The sequence below is a fragment of the Scatophagus argus genome, chromosome 21, assembly GCF_020382885.2.
Source record: "Scatophagus argus isolate fScaArg1 chromosome 21, fScaArg1.pri, whole genome shotgun sequence".
NCBI classification, from domain to species: Eukaryota; Metazoa; Chordata; class Actinopteri; family Scatophagidae; genus Scatophagus; species Scatophagus argus.
The window spans coordinates 15,289,142-15,305,698 of NC_058513.1; the positions used below are offsets into that span (position 1 = coordinate 15,289,142).

The 16,557-nt window shown below is 43.6% G+C and overlaps 1 protein-coding gene across 3 annotated transcripts in view; it reads right to left on the reverse strand.

Annotated features, from left to right (window-relative positions):
• Nucleotides 1-686: 686 nt before the first annotated feature.
• Nucleotides 687-16,557, reverse strand: part of kif19 (kinesin family member 19) — a 30,799-nt gene continuing 14,928 nt past the window's right edge. The window contains exons 3-20 of one of the 3 annotated variants that reach the window (XM_046376218.1): nt 12,989-13,099; nt 12,788-12,875; nt 11,867-12,003; nt 8,549-8,674; nt 8,249-8,443; nt 6,589-6,735; nt 6,358-6,480; nt 5,907-6,063; nt 5,629-5,803; nt 5,159-5,357; nt 4,718-4,988; nt 4,223-4,323; nt 3,954-4,117; nt 3,757-3,862; nt 3,135-3,258; nt 2,359-2,741; nt 1,688-1,856; nt 687-1,597 (exon numbers count right to left, since the gene is read on the reverse strand). In XM_046376218.1, coding sequence (XP_046232174.1) covers nt 1,470-1,597; nt 1,688-1,856; nt 2,359-2,741; nt 3,135-3,258; nt 3,757-3,862; nt 3,954-4,117; nt 4,223-4,323; nt 4,718-4,988; nt 5,159-5,357; nt 5,629-5,803; nt 5,907-6,063; nt 6,358-6,480; nt 6,589-6,735; nt 8,249-8,443; nt 8,549-8,674; nt 11,867-12,003; nt 12,788-12,875; nt 12,989-13,099 — 2,904 coding nt within the window. In that variant the 3' untranslated portion in view covers nt 687-1,469. Of the gene's footprint in view, nt 1,598-1,687; nt 1,857-2,358; nt 2,742-3,134; nt 3,259-3,756; nt 3,863-3,953; nt 4,118-4,198; nt 4,324-4,717; nt 4,989-5,158; nt 5,358-5,628; nt 5,804-5,906; nt 6,064-6,357; nt 6,481-6,588; nt 6,736-8,248; nt 8,444-8,548; nt 8,675-11,866; nt 12,004-12,787; nt 12,876-12,988; nt 13,100-16,557 lie in introns of all 3 variants that reach the window. The other 2 variants (XM_046376217.1, XM_046376219.1) reach the window with 2 other exon arrangements.

Below are 16,557 nucleotides of genomic sequence, written 5' to 3' on the forward strand. Positions count from 1 at the left end.
TAAGATAATTTAATAGATAAGACTGCAGATCAGAGCTTTCAGCATGTATGTATAAACAGAAAGGTTTATGGTCACACAGTAGTTTTTCTGTAATTGTGGTTTTGCAGCCAATAGTGTTAAAAATCAACAAATTGCCTACAACCAACCTGTGTAGACTAGACAGAATAACTGATCTCAGCTTATGTTTATGCTGATTTGGATTTTTAAATAGTTCTGACATAATAACTTCAGGGGTGTAATCTAATTAACCTGCTGCTTGTGATACACTACTTAAAGCTAATAAACGCAATCTCCAAAAATATCAGTATAGAAATCTTTGCAAAATGAGTAAGAACCCAAAATTGAGTTGCAAACACTAAATCAAGCAAAGCTGTCTCCTTAAGTTTCTCTTTTAGGAGAAACCTCTGTGTTGTCAGTAGGCAGATGGTCCATCAGATGGCCTTCTGATGTTTGGATGCCAGGTAGGTAGTTCGAGTATCTTCAGCCCAAAATGTTGCTCCTATGCACCATCTAGTGGTTGATTAGAACATTACATGTCTGATGCATGACCCCCAAGCTGTCTTGATGCACTCATTCATATGTTGTTTTGCTCCCTGGTCCAGCAGTCTCTAAGCTGCACAGTCGTAGCGATACTGTGAACTGGGATGACTAAAATGAGCTTATGAATGGAACCAGAATATAAAGACTTATTTCATTTGTATTTATTTGGGTACAAATAAAAAAAATGTACAAAATAAAGCATAGAAAGTAGTAATTATGAAAACAATGTCAATGACGACAACATAAAAGAAAAGGCAACATTTAAATAATTCATTAAATACACTGCCAACTAATCAGGAAAAGCAACTTGAGGTGCTATACATCTACACACACACTGAAATGACATTTCAACAGCCACATGTGGGTAAAAAAAAAGGCATAGACCTGGGGCGCGTGAGAATACAACATTGAGTTTGAATCCAGAAGTTCACAACAATCAAGGTTTTGTACATAAATATTAGTTTGTTAAATTGAAACAACATCACTGCAAAAAAAAAAAAATGATGCTGAGACAATTTAACAGGAGGCCTCATTACACAGTGTGGACATGGTCATTAGTGTGATATCCCCCATCAGCTTGATGTTTCAGTTTCTGGCCATCATAACAACCAATGAAATTTTGCAAACTGTATATACTAATAATGCACAAACATTAGTACGCTGTTGAATTCACAGTGAGCTTGACACCATCCTGACTTGACGATAACACGTAATCCAGCATGACAAAGCACAAAAGGAGACCAGAGTGGAGGCGTCCATCTACTGCTTCACGGTTTTGACTAATGTGAGTCACTGAGGGGTTAAGGTCCATTTTTACACAGTGAGTTTTGGTGCGCTCAGCTCTCTCCAGTTACAGGATGCAGTTCCCCTTCGGGCTCAGCCAGTTTGGGGTTTCAGTGCTGGTGTTGAGGATAATTGTGGGTAACGGCTCAGTGTCTGCGTGCGCGCTGGCCCCCGGTGCCTGTGGTGGTGATGTAGAGGAGGGGCTGGGGCTGCCGCAGCTGGGGCCCCCGCTTCAGGTTATTCATGTGGGCTGAGGAGGACTCTGCATTTGAGCCTGTACAAAGACAAAGACAAAGTTCAGTGACAAAAACCCTTGCAGAGGAACGCCGCTTGGGTCTACACTGGCAGTGACAGTGTTTGTCACCTGTCTGCTGATTGCTGTGGGGTGGCCTGACTTTGGCGAGAGGTGGGACCCCTCTGAACTGGGGCCGGAGGACGGGAGCTTGGGGCTGGGTGTTATTGTGCAGATGGGGGTCTGATGTGCTGTCCAGAGGACGGAACCTCTGAGCGGTGGTCGTCTTGGTTTGAGGCAGCTGTGGGCGAGGGAAGGAGGAAGTTAAGACACCCAAACCTTTTCAAAATGCCGCACCAATCTAAAAAGGTGTTGTCTGTTTCTAGATGTGTAGCTTGTCGGTGACTTACTCGCATGTTAGCCAGATAAACTTGAAATCCGCAATTTCACTACTGTCACAATGGTGAACTACTTGCCCATTTAATTTGCAAAAACCTTATCTGGAAAAAAAAATTATCCGAAGCTGGATATACAGACGTGTTTGTTGATTTGTTTTTGTGTATAGTGTACAGTATGCAGTCCATTCATGTATACTGTGTATCAGCGAGCTCGAATGTCAGGTTGCATCGCTTATCATATTACAGTGTTGTTTCGACAACACAATGAAGTGAGGAGTGATTCCCTTGAAAGTTTGGTTTACTGACAATTAGGCATTGGGCATGTGTTTTATGTATGCTGTGTCCATAATGATAATATAAAGGATAAAAAGGACAGTGCTTTTACTGCTATAATTTTATACTCACTGCCTGACCGGTGACCTCGAAAGAACGTGAGCGCCTCTTCTTGCGGCGAGCCTCAAAGTCCACTTCACGGGGTGTTTGGTTCTTAGTGGCAACCTGGCGTTGATTTGTGCGTGTCCAGGTCACTTGCAGGCCGGGACCCTCACCTGTGCTGCTGGACAGGTTATCGTCCGAGGTGGCGTGTCTGAGCTCAGGGCTTGGCTGCCTGCCGCGGCGCATTGGCAAACCTCTGGGGGGCGCCTCACTCAGAGAGAGGCTGCTTTTCTGCTTCTTGGGGTCAAGGGGAGAAGGGGGTAACCGCAAGGCATCCAGCTCCAGTGCTTTGGACCGACGACAGGCTGCTTTTACTACAATGTTCTGGACCCCCTTTAGGATCTGCTGCCGCTCTGTGGAAACGCATGTTTGTGACTTAAAGGAAATATTCCAAATATTTACTTGTTCCAGCCTTCAAAATTCTGTTTGTATTATTGTAAAAGGAATACACAAGTTTTGGGCTGCTGATCAGGCAAAACAACCAATTTAAAGATGTTGAAATGTGCATAAATAAAAATGTTTTATGGGCTGCACAACTCACAAGTGAATTAAACATCTAAGGATACTGAATGTATATATTGAATAGCTTGTAAATTCCTTTCAGATAAATTTGCATGAGTAAAACCGATTTGACAGATAAACAAAAAGGCTAATAAGGCTGTACTTTCTGTATCCTGTACCCTACTGCAGTCCCGACTGTCCCTCCACTAACCCATCCTGCATGTATACTCATCTGAACATCTTACCAGTTCGTGAAAGGGGGATGTCAGCTCCGGCCTCACTGCTCTCGGGTGAAGAGTCCAGGTGGCTGCTGACACTGTGGCTGAGATGGCTGTAGCTCAGGGAGCCCTCAGGAGCCAGCGGCTGCAGCTGCAAATGCGACATGCGTAGGGCCACATTATCATCAGACATTCACTGCAGTCGAGGTCAGATTGAATGGCATTAATCACCGCTGCGCCTCTCCAAAAATTACATTTCTGCTTTGAATAGGGCATTTGTTTTCCAGCACTCATAATTCTCACTTCATCTTGTCTGTGAGTCACACTCCTGACACATTTGCATAAAAAGATTAGATGGAGGTAATATTATCCCAACTCTGCAGAGATGTAATTCTGTTAGTTTGTAAAACCCAGCATAGAAAGCTGAGCACAAACCTTTATAGTATATTTATAGTGCTGCATGGGCTAAACATGAAAATGTTCTATTGGAGTGGAATGTGAGTTTACTTCAATCAGGAACCCATGCTGCTTTAAGTGAAAAGGAAAACTTGACAAGACTGCATTAATCCAAAGCATGATGCACCTCCCAACGACAGTTACTGAACTGGAATAAATCTGCACAAATACTTTCTGTTATAAATGGTCTCACCTCTCTGTTGCCCTTCCCGTTAATGTGGATGGGAGGCGGCGTCATTACTGCAGAGTTCTTCATCTGCCTGGCGTGAGGACTGTTCTTAAAAACTCTGTTACTGTCCCTGACACGGGGAAAGAGGAATAATATTACTGTAAACGCAGTCTTTGTATACATTCTAAATGGTGAAACATAGGAACAAGATGTGCTCTTACAGCTCCAGCTCGGGCATAATGGGAGGCAAAGTATGCCTGCGGATTTTGGCTTGGCCTCGTCTATTATCAGAGCTCAGGTTGCGCGCATTCTCCTGGTCTGAGTCCACGTCCTGCATATTGTCACGACCCTGACCAGGCAGGGTGATCCTGGGTAGAGAGCCCTCCTGGAAATGAGAGCAGAGAATTTGTAACAATATTCGTCTGGGGCACCTTGTCAGTATTTTTGTGATTTTAGCCGGGGCTACCTTGATGGTGTTTCTGATGGTCACCTTATCGAGGGCCATGGCTCTGTCCAGTTTCCTCTCATCCAGCTCCCTCATGTACATATCATACAGCTCCTGAAGGTGTGGAGGTACGAGCAGACTGTGATCTGGAACACAAAGCACATACATAATGTAGTCCAATATTTTTGTCCACATAGTGTAGCTGATAGACATTTGAGTTGGTGCCCACACAAACATACAACACCTCCTGCATACAATGAACACCTTAGGACATAAAAAGCAACTGAAGTAATAATAATATATTGCATAATTAAAACAACACTATCATGGATAGGAGGGTGGGAGTTGTTTAGTAAATTGCATAAAAATGAGTATGACAGTGGAGACAAAACGCAGCCCTCTGAGGCACCAATGTTGACAATCAGAGACTTGGAGAGCTTGTTATTCACTTTGACCACCTGCTTCCCCCTCTGCAAGAAGTCAAAGATCCAGCGATCACAGATATCTCACTGCTGTTGCTTGTGAAGCTGAAAGACTCACCGTCAATGAACTGTCTCTGCTGCTGGATGATCTCGTCACACAGGTGCCTGTGCTGCTCGAAGCGCTGCACCACAAAGTTCTTCTGCCGGATGACGTTGTCCTTGAGCAGCGCGTGGGACTGCATCTCTGCGTTCTCGATCTCCAGCTCGTGGACCTTGCAGAGGAGGCCCAAGACCTCGCGCTGCTCCTCTGAGCTCACCCGCCGGGGCAGCAGCTCCTCCAAGCGCTGGGCCCGATCGCGAAGCTCCAGAAATCTGCGCTCGAGCAACGCCTTGAGGACGGGGGCGGAGGGGACAACGGTTATAAGTAAAATCATTTACAGCCAAGCCTCAAACTGTTAACAAGGCATGAAAAGCAAGTGTTCAGTTTCTACCTTCTGCAGAAATAACCAAAAGTTAATCCTTTCCCCTTCTGTTTGAAAAAGCGCATCAAGAATCTCACCTTCTGTTTGTGGATCTTTTTCTGTTCAGACATGAGTGTGACCAGGTTTTCTCGGGCCATCGCAACCTCATGGGTCTCTGTGCTGTCCGGAGGAGACTCCGGCGAGTCGGAGTCCTTCTCACTTTCATCCTTATTGACACTTTCCTTCCTCCTCTCAGCCCGCCATTTCCTCCTGCGCCTACTGCGCTCCTGCTCCCAGCTTAAAGACAAAAAAAAAAGGCAGCCTTAATTATGTCATCTGGTTTAGTAGGCAGGTCATAATCAGTTTTCTGCAGCTCCAAAGGTTTCCTGCAGTCTGTCATGGTTATGTCAATTTCACTAGTGAGAACTAACAGAATGTGGTTAAACTGTTCACGTATAATTAATACACTTGATTTTTAACCTGTTTGTCCACTTACTGGATTCCTGGATGTCACACTGGGGATTACAGATTTGTCTATGTTTGCTATCAGATAGGAGAGGACACTGACTCTGCAATGGTGAGCAGGTGTTTGGAGGTGTCAATCTGGATCTCCATGTTGCTGTTTTCAAGCTCTATCAGGCTCCTCCTTATCTCCATCTGCTGGCGGAAAGCATCCAGGAGCTGCTCCCTCAGATGGTCCATCTCCGCCCGACTCTGCTGGCTGGAGTGGGCCTGGACCTCCGCTGAAACAGTCATGAAGAGGAACAGAATACAGGTATTAGAGAACAAATTAATTTGGCTGATGTTCTTCATGCGCTGCAGGAGGCAGCGTGATCAAGTCTTTACCCTGAACGTGGCGGATGTCGGCCCGGTCTGAGTTGAGCTGGCGGCTCGCCTGGTCTGCGATCTTCTTCTTGAGCCGCTGGATCTCACAGCGCAGGTCTGAGATGATGTTTGTGTACTGAGCGATGTGGTATGACACATTCATCAGGTTCTTCTTTACCTGGAGCACACAGTGATGAGAAAGACAGAAAAGAAATTTCTAACAGCAAGTAGCTTCATTTGTACCTCTTATCCACAGCCGTTCACACGGGGCAGTGGACATAGACAGCAAATATGTCTTTCATGTCTGGTTCTGCTTTGCTAGCAACAAATGGCTTACAATCTGCAGTGACAAGTTGTAACAAGCTACTCTTCCTCACAAAGACATGAGTTTATGGTATGTATGTAAAAAAATGTAACAGTACTGTCAGGAGGACGAATGAAGGATAAAATATGTTAAGTGTTCTGAGCTCACCCGTGTTCGAATGCTTTTGGCACGGTCAGCGTACGTCAGCGTGTTACGAGACTCCTCAAAAGCCACAGAGGCGGGGCTAATATGGGCTATCATGACCGTTCGGCTGTTCCCGCCCAACGAGTCCTGTTGTTCATCAGCATCAGAAGAGAAAGAATAATTCATGAATAATATCCAAATCACAAATTATGATGTCCCTCAGCAGGTCCTGCGTAAAATCTTAAGCTGCCGTACCTTCAGCAGGCGAGTCAACTTGCTGTCTCGATAGTTGACATACTTGTTGCCATTTTTGTCACTCAGGGCGTTGATGCAGTTGCCCAAAGCCAGGAGGGAGCGGTTGATGTGGGCCCCCTCTTTCAATCGCTGACCCCTATTCTGAGTCTGACAGAGAGACGGACAGATTCAAGTGGTCTCCAGCTCAAACCAGTAACATAGTAGAACGAATTCTGATTTTTTTTTTGTTGTTTATTTTTCTCACAACAGATTTCTGTATGTTTTTTTTTCCTCTGGTTTGCAGTGAGTTGAAAAGAAAACCTGAAGTTACATGCTTATGTTACAAATCAGAATCTGGCGTGTGATGTCGTGTCACTGTTGATCAAGTTTAGTCAATGCAAACCCACACAGCCCGAGCAGATTCTGAGTTAAGCCTTGAATATTTAATGTTACAGAGCAATATTTAAATATTAAAAGTCAGACCCCTTTGGCTTCCCATCCTCTGCACATACAGACTCTTGGCTGTTTCTTTCAGAGTAATTGTCATGTTCCCACTCATGTCCAGGAGATGGCATCACCTCCTATGTTTGGCCTATTAATACATGACTAAATCAACTTCTACTGACCACATGCACTCCTCCTCTATAGAGAAACTGCTGCAGGTGGCCTCTGGTGACAAACAACTCCCTGCTCTGCTCGATTACTAATGGAGGACATGTGTGCTATTCATCAATAGCACGACAGTGAACCTTTCAGTCTCCATAGTAAATAAGTGCTCCCGTCCATTGACTGTTTGCATGTTGCTCTTGTGTCACGCACGGACGTCAGCGTTAACATGAGGGATGACCAGCAGTGCATCTGACCGAGAAATTCACACTCAACTGCTAACCACCAAGTGAACAAAGACTTCTCAACATCCTCACTCAACTGCTTAAAAAGAGAAAGAAGGTTGATGCTATGGGCACACAGACAGTATTAGTGTCTGATAACGCAGCCCTGCCCTGCTTCACATTAATATCGACCACACTGATGTGACACCAGAGATGATATTCTCAACAGAGCAGCTAATGATTTATTGGGTGATCATGAAACTGCTTATTGTCTTCAATACACGATTTAATTTTTTTTGTATATTTTGTTCTTTGTAAAGGGAATGTTTTAAAATTAATATGTTATATATTCCCTTCTTGAAGCTGCAAAGCGTTGTGTTGCACCACAGCTTGATTTGCCACATTTGCCACAAGGCTGGTGTGTTACTTTAATAAGCTGCATCACGGGCCATAATGGCTTATATAAAAAAAAGTCTTTTAGTAAAGTCAGAGATTTATGGGAGCCTCAATCCTCTGGACTGTTGTAAAGACACACTGCCAAGCATCCCCAGTGAGCAGACTGCAGCTGAGTCCAGACACACACACACACACACACAAAGCAGACTCCTGTAGTTTTGAGACTATGCATGTGCAATGTGTCCATACAGGCTTGAACAAAGCAGTGTATGTCACTGACACATTAGTATGCCACATTAGCTTTTTGAACTTCAACTTGAGTTTGGCAGAGAAGTAGTTCACAAAAGTGAATGCACCCATTTAGACACACAAAGACAGAATAAATTGCCCAACTGTAGAACTACCAATTAAGCTTCATTTCAGACGTTTAGACACCTCCTGACTGACAGACGCACCTGCGCTGCTCGTTCGGAGCCGGCGAGGTCGATCATGAAGAGGCGCGCGAAGCGGACCTCCTGCAGGACGTCTCGACTCCGACTCTGCTGCTTGACAGCCACTTGCAGTACAGCATGGGAGCGAGACGACGTCTGATTGGCGGCTGTTGGCTCCTGGGTGCGCTGCTTGTTGCCCTTCATTAACAACTCCATGATCTAAAAACACAGGTCAAGGTCACACAGGTCCTTGACATGCCTGATCCAGTTTTGATGCATGAAATCAGAAAGCTCTGGAATCGGGTCACGCATGGCTTGTCTAACCTCTTGTGCATTGATGGTAGACACCTCTGTGATGCCAGCGACCTGAATCACTCCTTTAGAGTCTTCTCTCAGGTCCAAGAAACCCGAGGATGGGTTCAGCAGGTCACGGATCATCTCATTATAGATCTAAAAAGGAACGGATAGAAATATAAAATTCAAATGTCTCATTGAAGGGCAGTTAAACACAGTACAAGTACAATAAATTCACATCTTCATGTATCTGCCAGACATCCTTAAGTTAAGCTCCTTTGAGTTATAGACATGATTCAGCTGGGAGGTTGTTTATGTTAGGTCAACCAGGTACAAAAACATGGAGTGCTATATTTTCGGCAGCCTGTCTTGTAGAAACCACAGCTTTCTGGGTGGCAGGCTGTCAGCGCTCTTCTTTCACAAGAAGAGAATTCAGGTGATTTCTCAAGACTGACATTGACGGCGAAGTGAAAGCGGCTAAGCCCACATAAAAGCTCGGTGCAGGAAGTGACATCCTGGAAAGTGACCACAGGATGATGATGCACAGTGAGGTTGGAGCTGTAAAGAGAGTTTTTATTTGTCAAGCAGACCCCAGCCACAAACTCTGAAAGAGGGATGCTTTTACAGACAGCGACAGTTGGATGTTTGTTCTTCTACCTTTTATTATTTTTTCCGTGTGCACTCTTTCATCGCTGGTGAAGTTTGAACAGCCTACAGCCATGCTGTGGCTCTGTGACACAGTGCTCCTTGGCACAACAGTGCTGTGAGCTAAATGCTAATGTCAGCATGCTAACATGCACATAAAGACGGGACTAGAGCATACAGTGTTTATGATATTCAGCATAGTTTTGTGTTTTAAAATACTTTTATAAGTGACACTTAACATGAAGTACAGTTGAGGTTGATCTCAGTAATTTTTGTTTTCATTGCGGACCAAAGCAGTGGACTGATGGTGCTGGATGTCATTCATCCTCATGAATGCATGCATGTGAGTGGCAAAAAATAACTGAAGGTGGCTTTTATTTGTTCAGTAGAGTGGATGATACATTTATTTCTATTCATCACATGTGTTTCTAAACGTGTGTTTCAGAGATTGCACATGTGAAAGAGAGTGTGATTTGTACAAGAAAAGGAGCAGATGTGTGCACAACGCTCAGTGAGGCTGTAAAACAGCGTTTAACCTCTTTGTGGCGATGCGGCAGTGGCAACAGATTGCTCCCTGGAAACGGCAAACACACACGTCACATGCAGCCTTGTGTCGGGAGTTCAGTACAGGTCGGAAAACATCCAGACTCTATGATTGGCATTTTAATGGGAACATTTTCAGTTCCGCCCACCCACAGTGCTACTAAAAAGCTATGCCTCAATAACATTGTCAATCACTGAATAATGACAGCCTTTGGCACCAAAAACAAGAAACGTAATTATAAAGTCTGATGCAAACCCTCCTCCCAGCAAGTAAAATTTGACTGACATTGTGCCCTTTATTGATGCTTTCTCATATTTGATCTTTTTTTTTTAAAAAAAAAAACATAAACTACCTTTCTTTCGTTTCTTTCGCTCCCTTCACTTTTCTCTTTTTCTGCAGTCACCAAATTCCTTTCCTGACACCTCAAACACGTACAAATCCGAGTCATTCTTCTCTATAATTACGCTGTCGTGTTTTGCAGAATGACTTTAGGGAGCAAATCTGTGATGGAAAAATTTGTCACTTTAAAATCATTAAAAAAAAATACATCCTGAATTAAGCAGTCAGTTTCCATGTTTCACAGCCAGCAGGACCACAGAGCATCTGAAAGCACTGCGGACCACAAACAAAAGCACGAATCCACCTCACATAAAAAAAAGACAAGCATCCCGTGAACTTTCAAACATTATGAGAAGTGTTTTGGTATCATCATTACTGCTGCCCTCTTGTAACGTCTTCAGTCAGTCTCCTCTCAAGCCACTGGTCGATTTAAAACTTGCAATTATAGCAAAAGCAAAGCCTGATAAACAAAACGAAATAAGCTGCCATTTTATCTACTCAGAATATAAAAGCCAAGAATGTTTGAGAGTTTCGAGTGGCACTGGTGGTTTTTGGCCCGTGAAGGACAAAGAAAGAAAAGATAACACGATAAAAGAATGGAATTGAGAAAAAGCAGACAGGAAAAATGGCAAAGGAATAGCGGGGTGAAATTACGGCTCGACTTTGCTGTCTGTCACCAATTGCCTCATAATACAACATGGCAAAGCTGCAAAATGGCCATCAGTAGGGGTCAGTTAGGAAAACAAACCCCCCCCCCCAAACTACAGCCGATGGTTTAATGATGGTTCAGTGACACTTTAAGAAATGGTTATTTTGATGGGAACTTTCTTTCAAGGTAGCAGCGGTAACCATTTTAACAAGACAACGAGAGGCAAGGCAGCACCTCTCAACTGCAATTCAAAGGGCAATTCAAAGTATTTTATAGAATACACAGCAGTGGAAGAAGTACTCACATTTTTTACTTGAGAAAAGCAGAAATACCAAGCAATCTGACACAAGCGGAAGTCCCGAATTCTAAACGTTACCGAAGTACAGAAGTATAATCGCAAAATGTAAGTTTCAAACATAAAATTACACATTTTAATTTATTTATTACTCATTGTCACGTTGCAGTTTGTCAACGTCAGTCCAATTTTAGATGCTTTGTATAATTTTGGGTAGTAATATAGTACTGCAACACATCATAAACATATCATATGTGTTTTAATGTCAAAAGTAACTCATATCTGTGAGGATAAAATGAATTCAACGGAATAAAAAGTACAACAATTACCTCTGAAATGTGGAGTAAAAATATGAACTAGCACAAAAAGAAATACTTAATTAAAGTACAAGAATGTAAGAACGTGAGTACATTACTTGAGTAAATGCACTTAATTACTTTCCACCACACATAAAGAAGCCACAGGGATGAGATATATATGAGATATAAGACACAAAGAGTATAAAAACACACCAAAACAGCGTGGAAATAACGTGTTGACCAACGGGCCTGTGGCAGAGGACGAAAGCGAATGCCAAACCAAAGTAAAAAGACACCAGCAGTTATCTGCCTGCAATCTGCATTAGCTAACAACCTCAAGTCTTATCAGTGTGAACGTATGACGGCGAAACAGGAAACTCTAATTGTGACACTGACAGAAACAGAGATGGATAAGGACAACGTGAAGAAATCGGGAGGAATCTTTGAACTCTGCCCAAGCGATCGAATCAACGCCTGCAACATTTTGAGCCCCACTTCAGGGTGGATTAGGAGATGTGTTGTTAAGCAGATGTTCCTGTGAGCTCTGGAAACAAGTTGTGGAAGGTGAAGCACCGACCTCCAGATAGGACATGGAGACGCTATACAGCATGTCGTCACTGGTCTCCTCAATGGCACGGAACAGGTCATTCAGCGTCCGAACGTAGATGCCTGGCTCCTTGTCTGTCCCCAACATGGTGTACGTCTTCCCGCAGCCTGGAAACAGAACAAGTACTTAATAATGGCATGTCATGCTCACATCTATACCCTCTGAAGATGAAGCACCCACAGCTCGTCAGGTGTTATTTTATCCAGTCGTCACTTCATATTGTTGTTAAACTATTGTTTTTCTTTGTATACAACCTGCCCTATATGTCAAAAAATTGAATTAATGCAATTTTAAAGATAATTCCCATGTACACAGTGTTTTTAAAATTGTTAAATGTCAAATAAATACCACAGTCTGTACCAAAACACCTTATGAAAGCTAAAAGATTAGTGTTCACCGTGTCCTGATAACTGAAGGTTCAGGATGTGCCGTCTTAATTTGTCCTTGGCTAGCCTCACCACAGAGTTGCATGTGCACACAAACACGTAGACAGACACACACACACGCACACACACTAAAACCCCTGTGTCTAAAACCCCAAAGAGCTGTGAATTTCTGAGACAGATGGACAGACAGGAGGCAGAAGAAGTCAGTGAGACAGATGGATAACTTGCAATAGCGCTCGACTAGTCTTTGACAGTCTGCCTCTACCCGCAGGAAACGTGGGAGGTAAAGCATGACTCATTTTCTAATCGGACCTGCACTAAAATTAAAAACCAAAACAGATGTGAATAAGATGTGTCACCCTTCCCCCCCGGGAGTGTCCTGAGTCTGGCCTGAGATCGCACACCAGCTGACACATGTAACAGGTGGATGATGCACCTTCATTCAGACAAAGTTTTTTTTTTTGTGTGTGTGTGTGCTTTCTGAGCAACACAGATACACACAAACCTGTTGGTCCATAGGCAAACACGGTGGCATTGTAGCCTGATATGAGGCCCTCAATCAGCCCTTTGGTTGTAGCTCGGTACACCTCCTCCTGGGGGGAGAGGAAAACAAACTCGGGGTTTAATTACATGCGTATATTCTAATAACACAAATATCAAATTTGTTTCATTTAATGTTTTATTTGATCTGTTACTTTTGACTGACCTGGCTGGCTGAGTAGTCAAACGCTACGTCAAACATGTAAGTCTTCTCCCTGGAGCGGTTGGCACGCAGGATGTCGTCCGGGTCCTCCATGGGGTCCATCAGAACCACCATCTAATGATGAAGTTGAAGGCAAAGAAGGGGAAAAAAGCGAAAAGAGAGACGCACAATATGAGTGGGTGTGAAGTGCTGCAGCCCATTCTGACGTCTGAGCAGCCAATTAATTTGATGATGTCTCCTGTTGATCGCTGAGGAAAGTTCGGATAATGAGCGAACGTGCCCTGCTTTAGGTGAGCTGAGGTGACGGAAATAAACGGCCGAATACAAAATTACCGTCCCAGTTAAATTCTGCAGGGGTCAAACGGATCACAAACAGGGAGCTAATGTTATCATCTGTTTGTTTAAATTACTATGTGGGTTATGCATAGCTGCAAAAGGGAGATAAAAAAACAGGCAGAGAGCTGACAGATGTGGAAGATAGCCAGTGTAAAACGCAGATGGCTCTCTGTCTGTTTCTGTTCAAAACACCTGGGGCACATCAAGAAAATTTCCGACACTCGTAATGTAAGGGGAGGAGAAACAAGCGATTTTTGCAAATTAGAAAAATAATTTCTAAAAAAAGGGTTCACTTCTCAACTTTTCAGTGAGTTTTACAACATTTAATTACCAATAATTGTAAGACATGTCAATGGAAGCTGTCTCCTCCGATGTATGACAGGCAGTCCTTGTGGCAGAAAGAGCCTCCATTCAGATCAAGGACACTTCATAGTATGTATGCATGCATGCAAATGGGAATCCACTCAAGCCATCTGCCATAGTCTGAATCCTGCTTATAGCCCCCATGTCAAGGGCATTCATACTGGAGCATCTGGAGGAGTGGGACTAACGGCAGGTTGCGACTGCTAAAAAGGCGTATTTGTGTATGTGACAGTCCAAACAGTACAGTCATTTTGTTTGAGACTACATGGAGATTGAAATGTCTCATTGTTCCATTTGTGGTGTTTGACAAAGCCTGAGGCTGAACCATAATCATCAGCAAATCACAGCTCTCCAAAAGAACATTTCAGGGACAAATTCTGAACAGAAATTGCACAGCACGACATCAGAGGAAAACAATATAATTCTGCTGACAAATCACTGAATAGGAGTGGGTGCAAACTGGCTTGACAAGTTGTTTACAGCTTAATGAACATAACTGTGTTGTGGGTTTGAATCTCACGCTAAGAAATTGGCGGAAAAGTCACTAACAGTAAAGAAAACAAGATTGTACAGAGGACCCTTGAGTTCATTTTGGATACGATGTCAGGAAAGAAAGAGTTTGCCAGGTTTTTCAGCTGATCAGCTCCATTCAGCGGTAGACCTGGAGAGTCCTCTGAGGCCCGAAACGCTGAAGCACCCGGCTTGTTTGATGACCCCCTCAACCACTGAGCCGCTCACTTTGAAGCCTCTCAATTGAAATTCAAGAGGGGAGATTGGGGAGAGGGAGGAAAGATGGAGAGGTAGAAGAAATGAATGCAACACCGCTACTTGTTTGTCCCTCGAGTTTACCTCCTTACTGGGCACAAATTACGTCTTTTCATGCTCCTTTTTTTATCCCTAGCAGAGCTGAAATCTTTTTACGGCGTGACACAAGAAGGGCATGAGTGGAGTAGCATGTGCAGCAGGTGATGCTGCTCTCTTTCCAATCGTCCACACCCTCCTCTTCTTTCTGCCCGTCCTCTTAGCTTCCTGCTTCTCCTCTAACTTTGTATGCCGTCCAGCCTCAGTGACGTACCAGTTCTGATCGCATTTCACAGGAAAGATATTGTGAACAAGGGAGCACTTGTCTTAGTATCAGAAGCACTTAAGGTCAGAGCCACTTAAGCCATCTAATCTCAGCCGATCTGATCACCCCTTCAGAACCAATACATGTACAATCAGAAGACCTTGTTTGTCAAAAAATGGCCAAAGAGAGAGAAAGATGAGGACTAATCCAAATCTTTCAGCTGAGTTTGCTGCTGACTTCCCAAAATGTTGTCTTCGCAGCACTTTGTGAGAGGGGCAACCAGGTAGAGTTGAATCATCGTATGTGTTGCAGGACCTCATTATCAGATGTGTGATGGTACTGACGCAAAGAGAACACATTTAAAACTCAGCCCGTTTTATTATATCTTAGCCTATTAAATCAGACTGTGTAAAGTGTAAAGACACACATAAAGGAAGTTCTTAGTGGATTACGACAGAAGACTGATCAGGGTCAATTTCAGCCAAACAGGCCAAACAAATAAAATCAGCAGAGGCATTAGCAATCATTTCCTAAATCTTCGATTGCTGATAAAACCACAAATTCCTAAAAATCAAGTTGGCAAACAAAAAAAACAGTAAATTACCACCATCATCCGGTGAGCACTGACTGGTCTCAGCGGTTTTTAGTAAACTTCTGTTTCACCACAATGCATGTATTGTTCTATGACAGGAAACACCATTTTGCTATTTCCATCGTTGTTTTTGCTATCAGAGCATAAAGCAGTAATGTAGCATGGCTCATACAGTGAGTCAACGCAGCAAGTCAAATAAAGCCAAGCAGTAATCCTCTTTTGTATTAAGACCTTAATCATGTCAGTATTTTATGTTTATGAAGTCATCTGACAGCATAAATGCAGATCAATGGCGAGACCTGCACCACAGAGCTGGAGGCGACATCCTCCAGCGTCTAGAATACGCGTCATCGTTTTGGAAAGGCAACAAAGTCCTCGTTCACATTAAAAGATGACAATGGTGTTTTAAAAATGCATCCACTGCAGATTTGTGATGTGAAAAATGCCAATTAAGTGAGGATGCAAGGCTCACCCAGAGAGGCAATTTAGACTGCCTAGTGTGAACATCGCCTGCTACTATATGCATGACGTGTGTGTGTGTTTGTGTGCAATTGTGTTCGTTGAGAGGGCTGATGGGCATGACACGATGCTCTTACACAATGTATGCATGTATAGTGGGTATCAAGTAGTGTGTGCATCCGTGCATAGTTGTGTCCGTGCGTGTACACTTGGGAAAATCATTAAAGCCCGGGGGTGTTGATAACACCTCTTGTCCCGGCTGTCATCTGTGTTTCTTGAGTTACAATATCTTCCACAGCTCCACCCCTGAACATTCGCACATAGCAGCTGCTGCTCAGGCAGATTCTATACCACTAATTTTCTTAAAGTCTGCTGATAAGACTCTAAGGTGTGGCTCTAATGACAGTACACTGTGTGGCAACATAAGACTGGATGTCTGGGCATGTGACTCAGGGTTTTGATGCCTGTAATGGACTACAGGTAACCTCTCTGAGTTAAGACTTTGCCAACGTAGGTGCCCTTCACAGCAGACTGTCCTCTGAGTTCAGTTAGGCTTCTGAGAAACAAAGCCTCTGGGGTGAAGTACAGGTCAGTCTTAGCTGCCAAGTGTTGATGTCCAGTGTACAGAACAGGTTAAGGAGCCTTTGGAAACATGGCAGTCTCATGGAAACCAGCAAATCTCCCACACGTCCTCTCTTTCTCACACAGTTGCATGGAAACATGTACTCGTAAACACATAGCAACTAACAGAGCAGC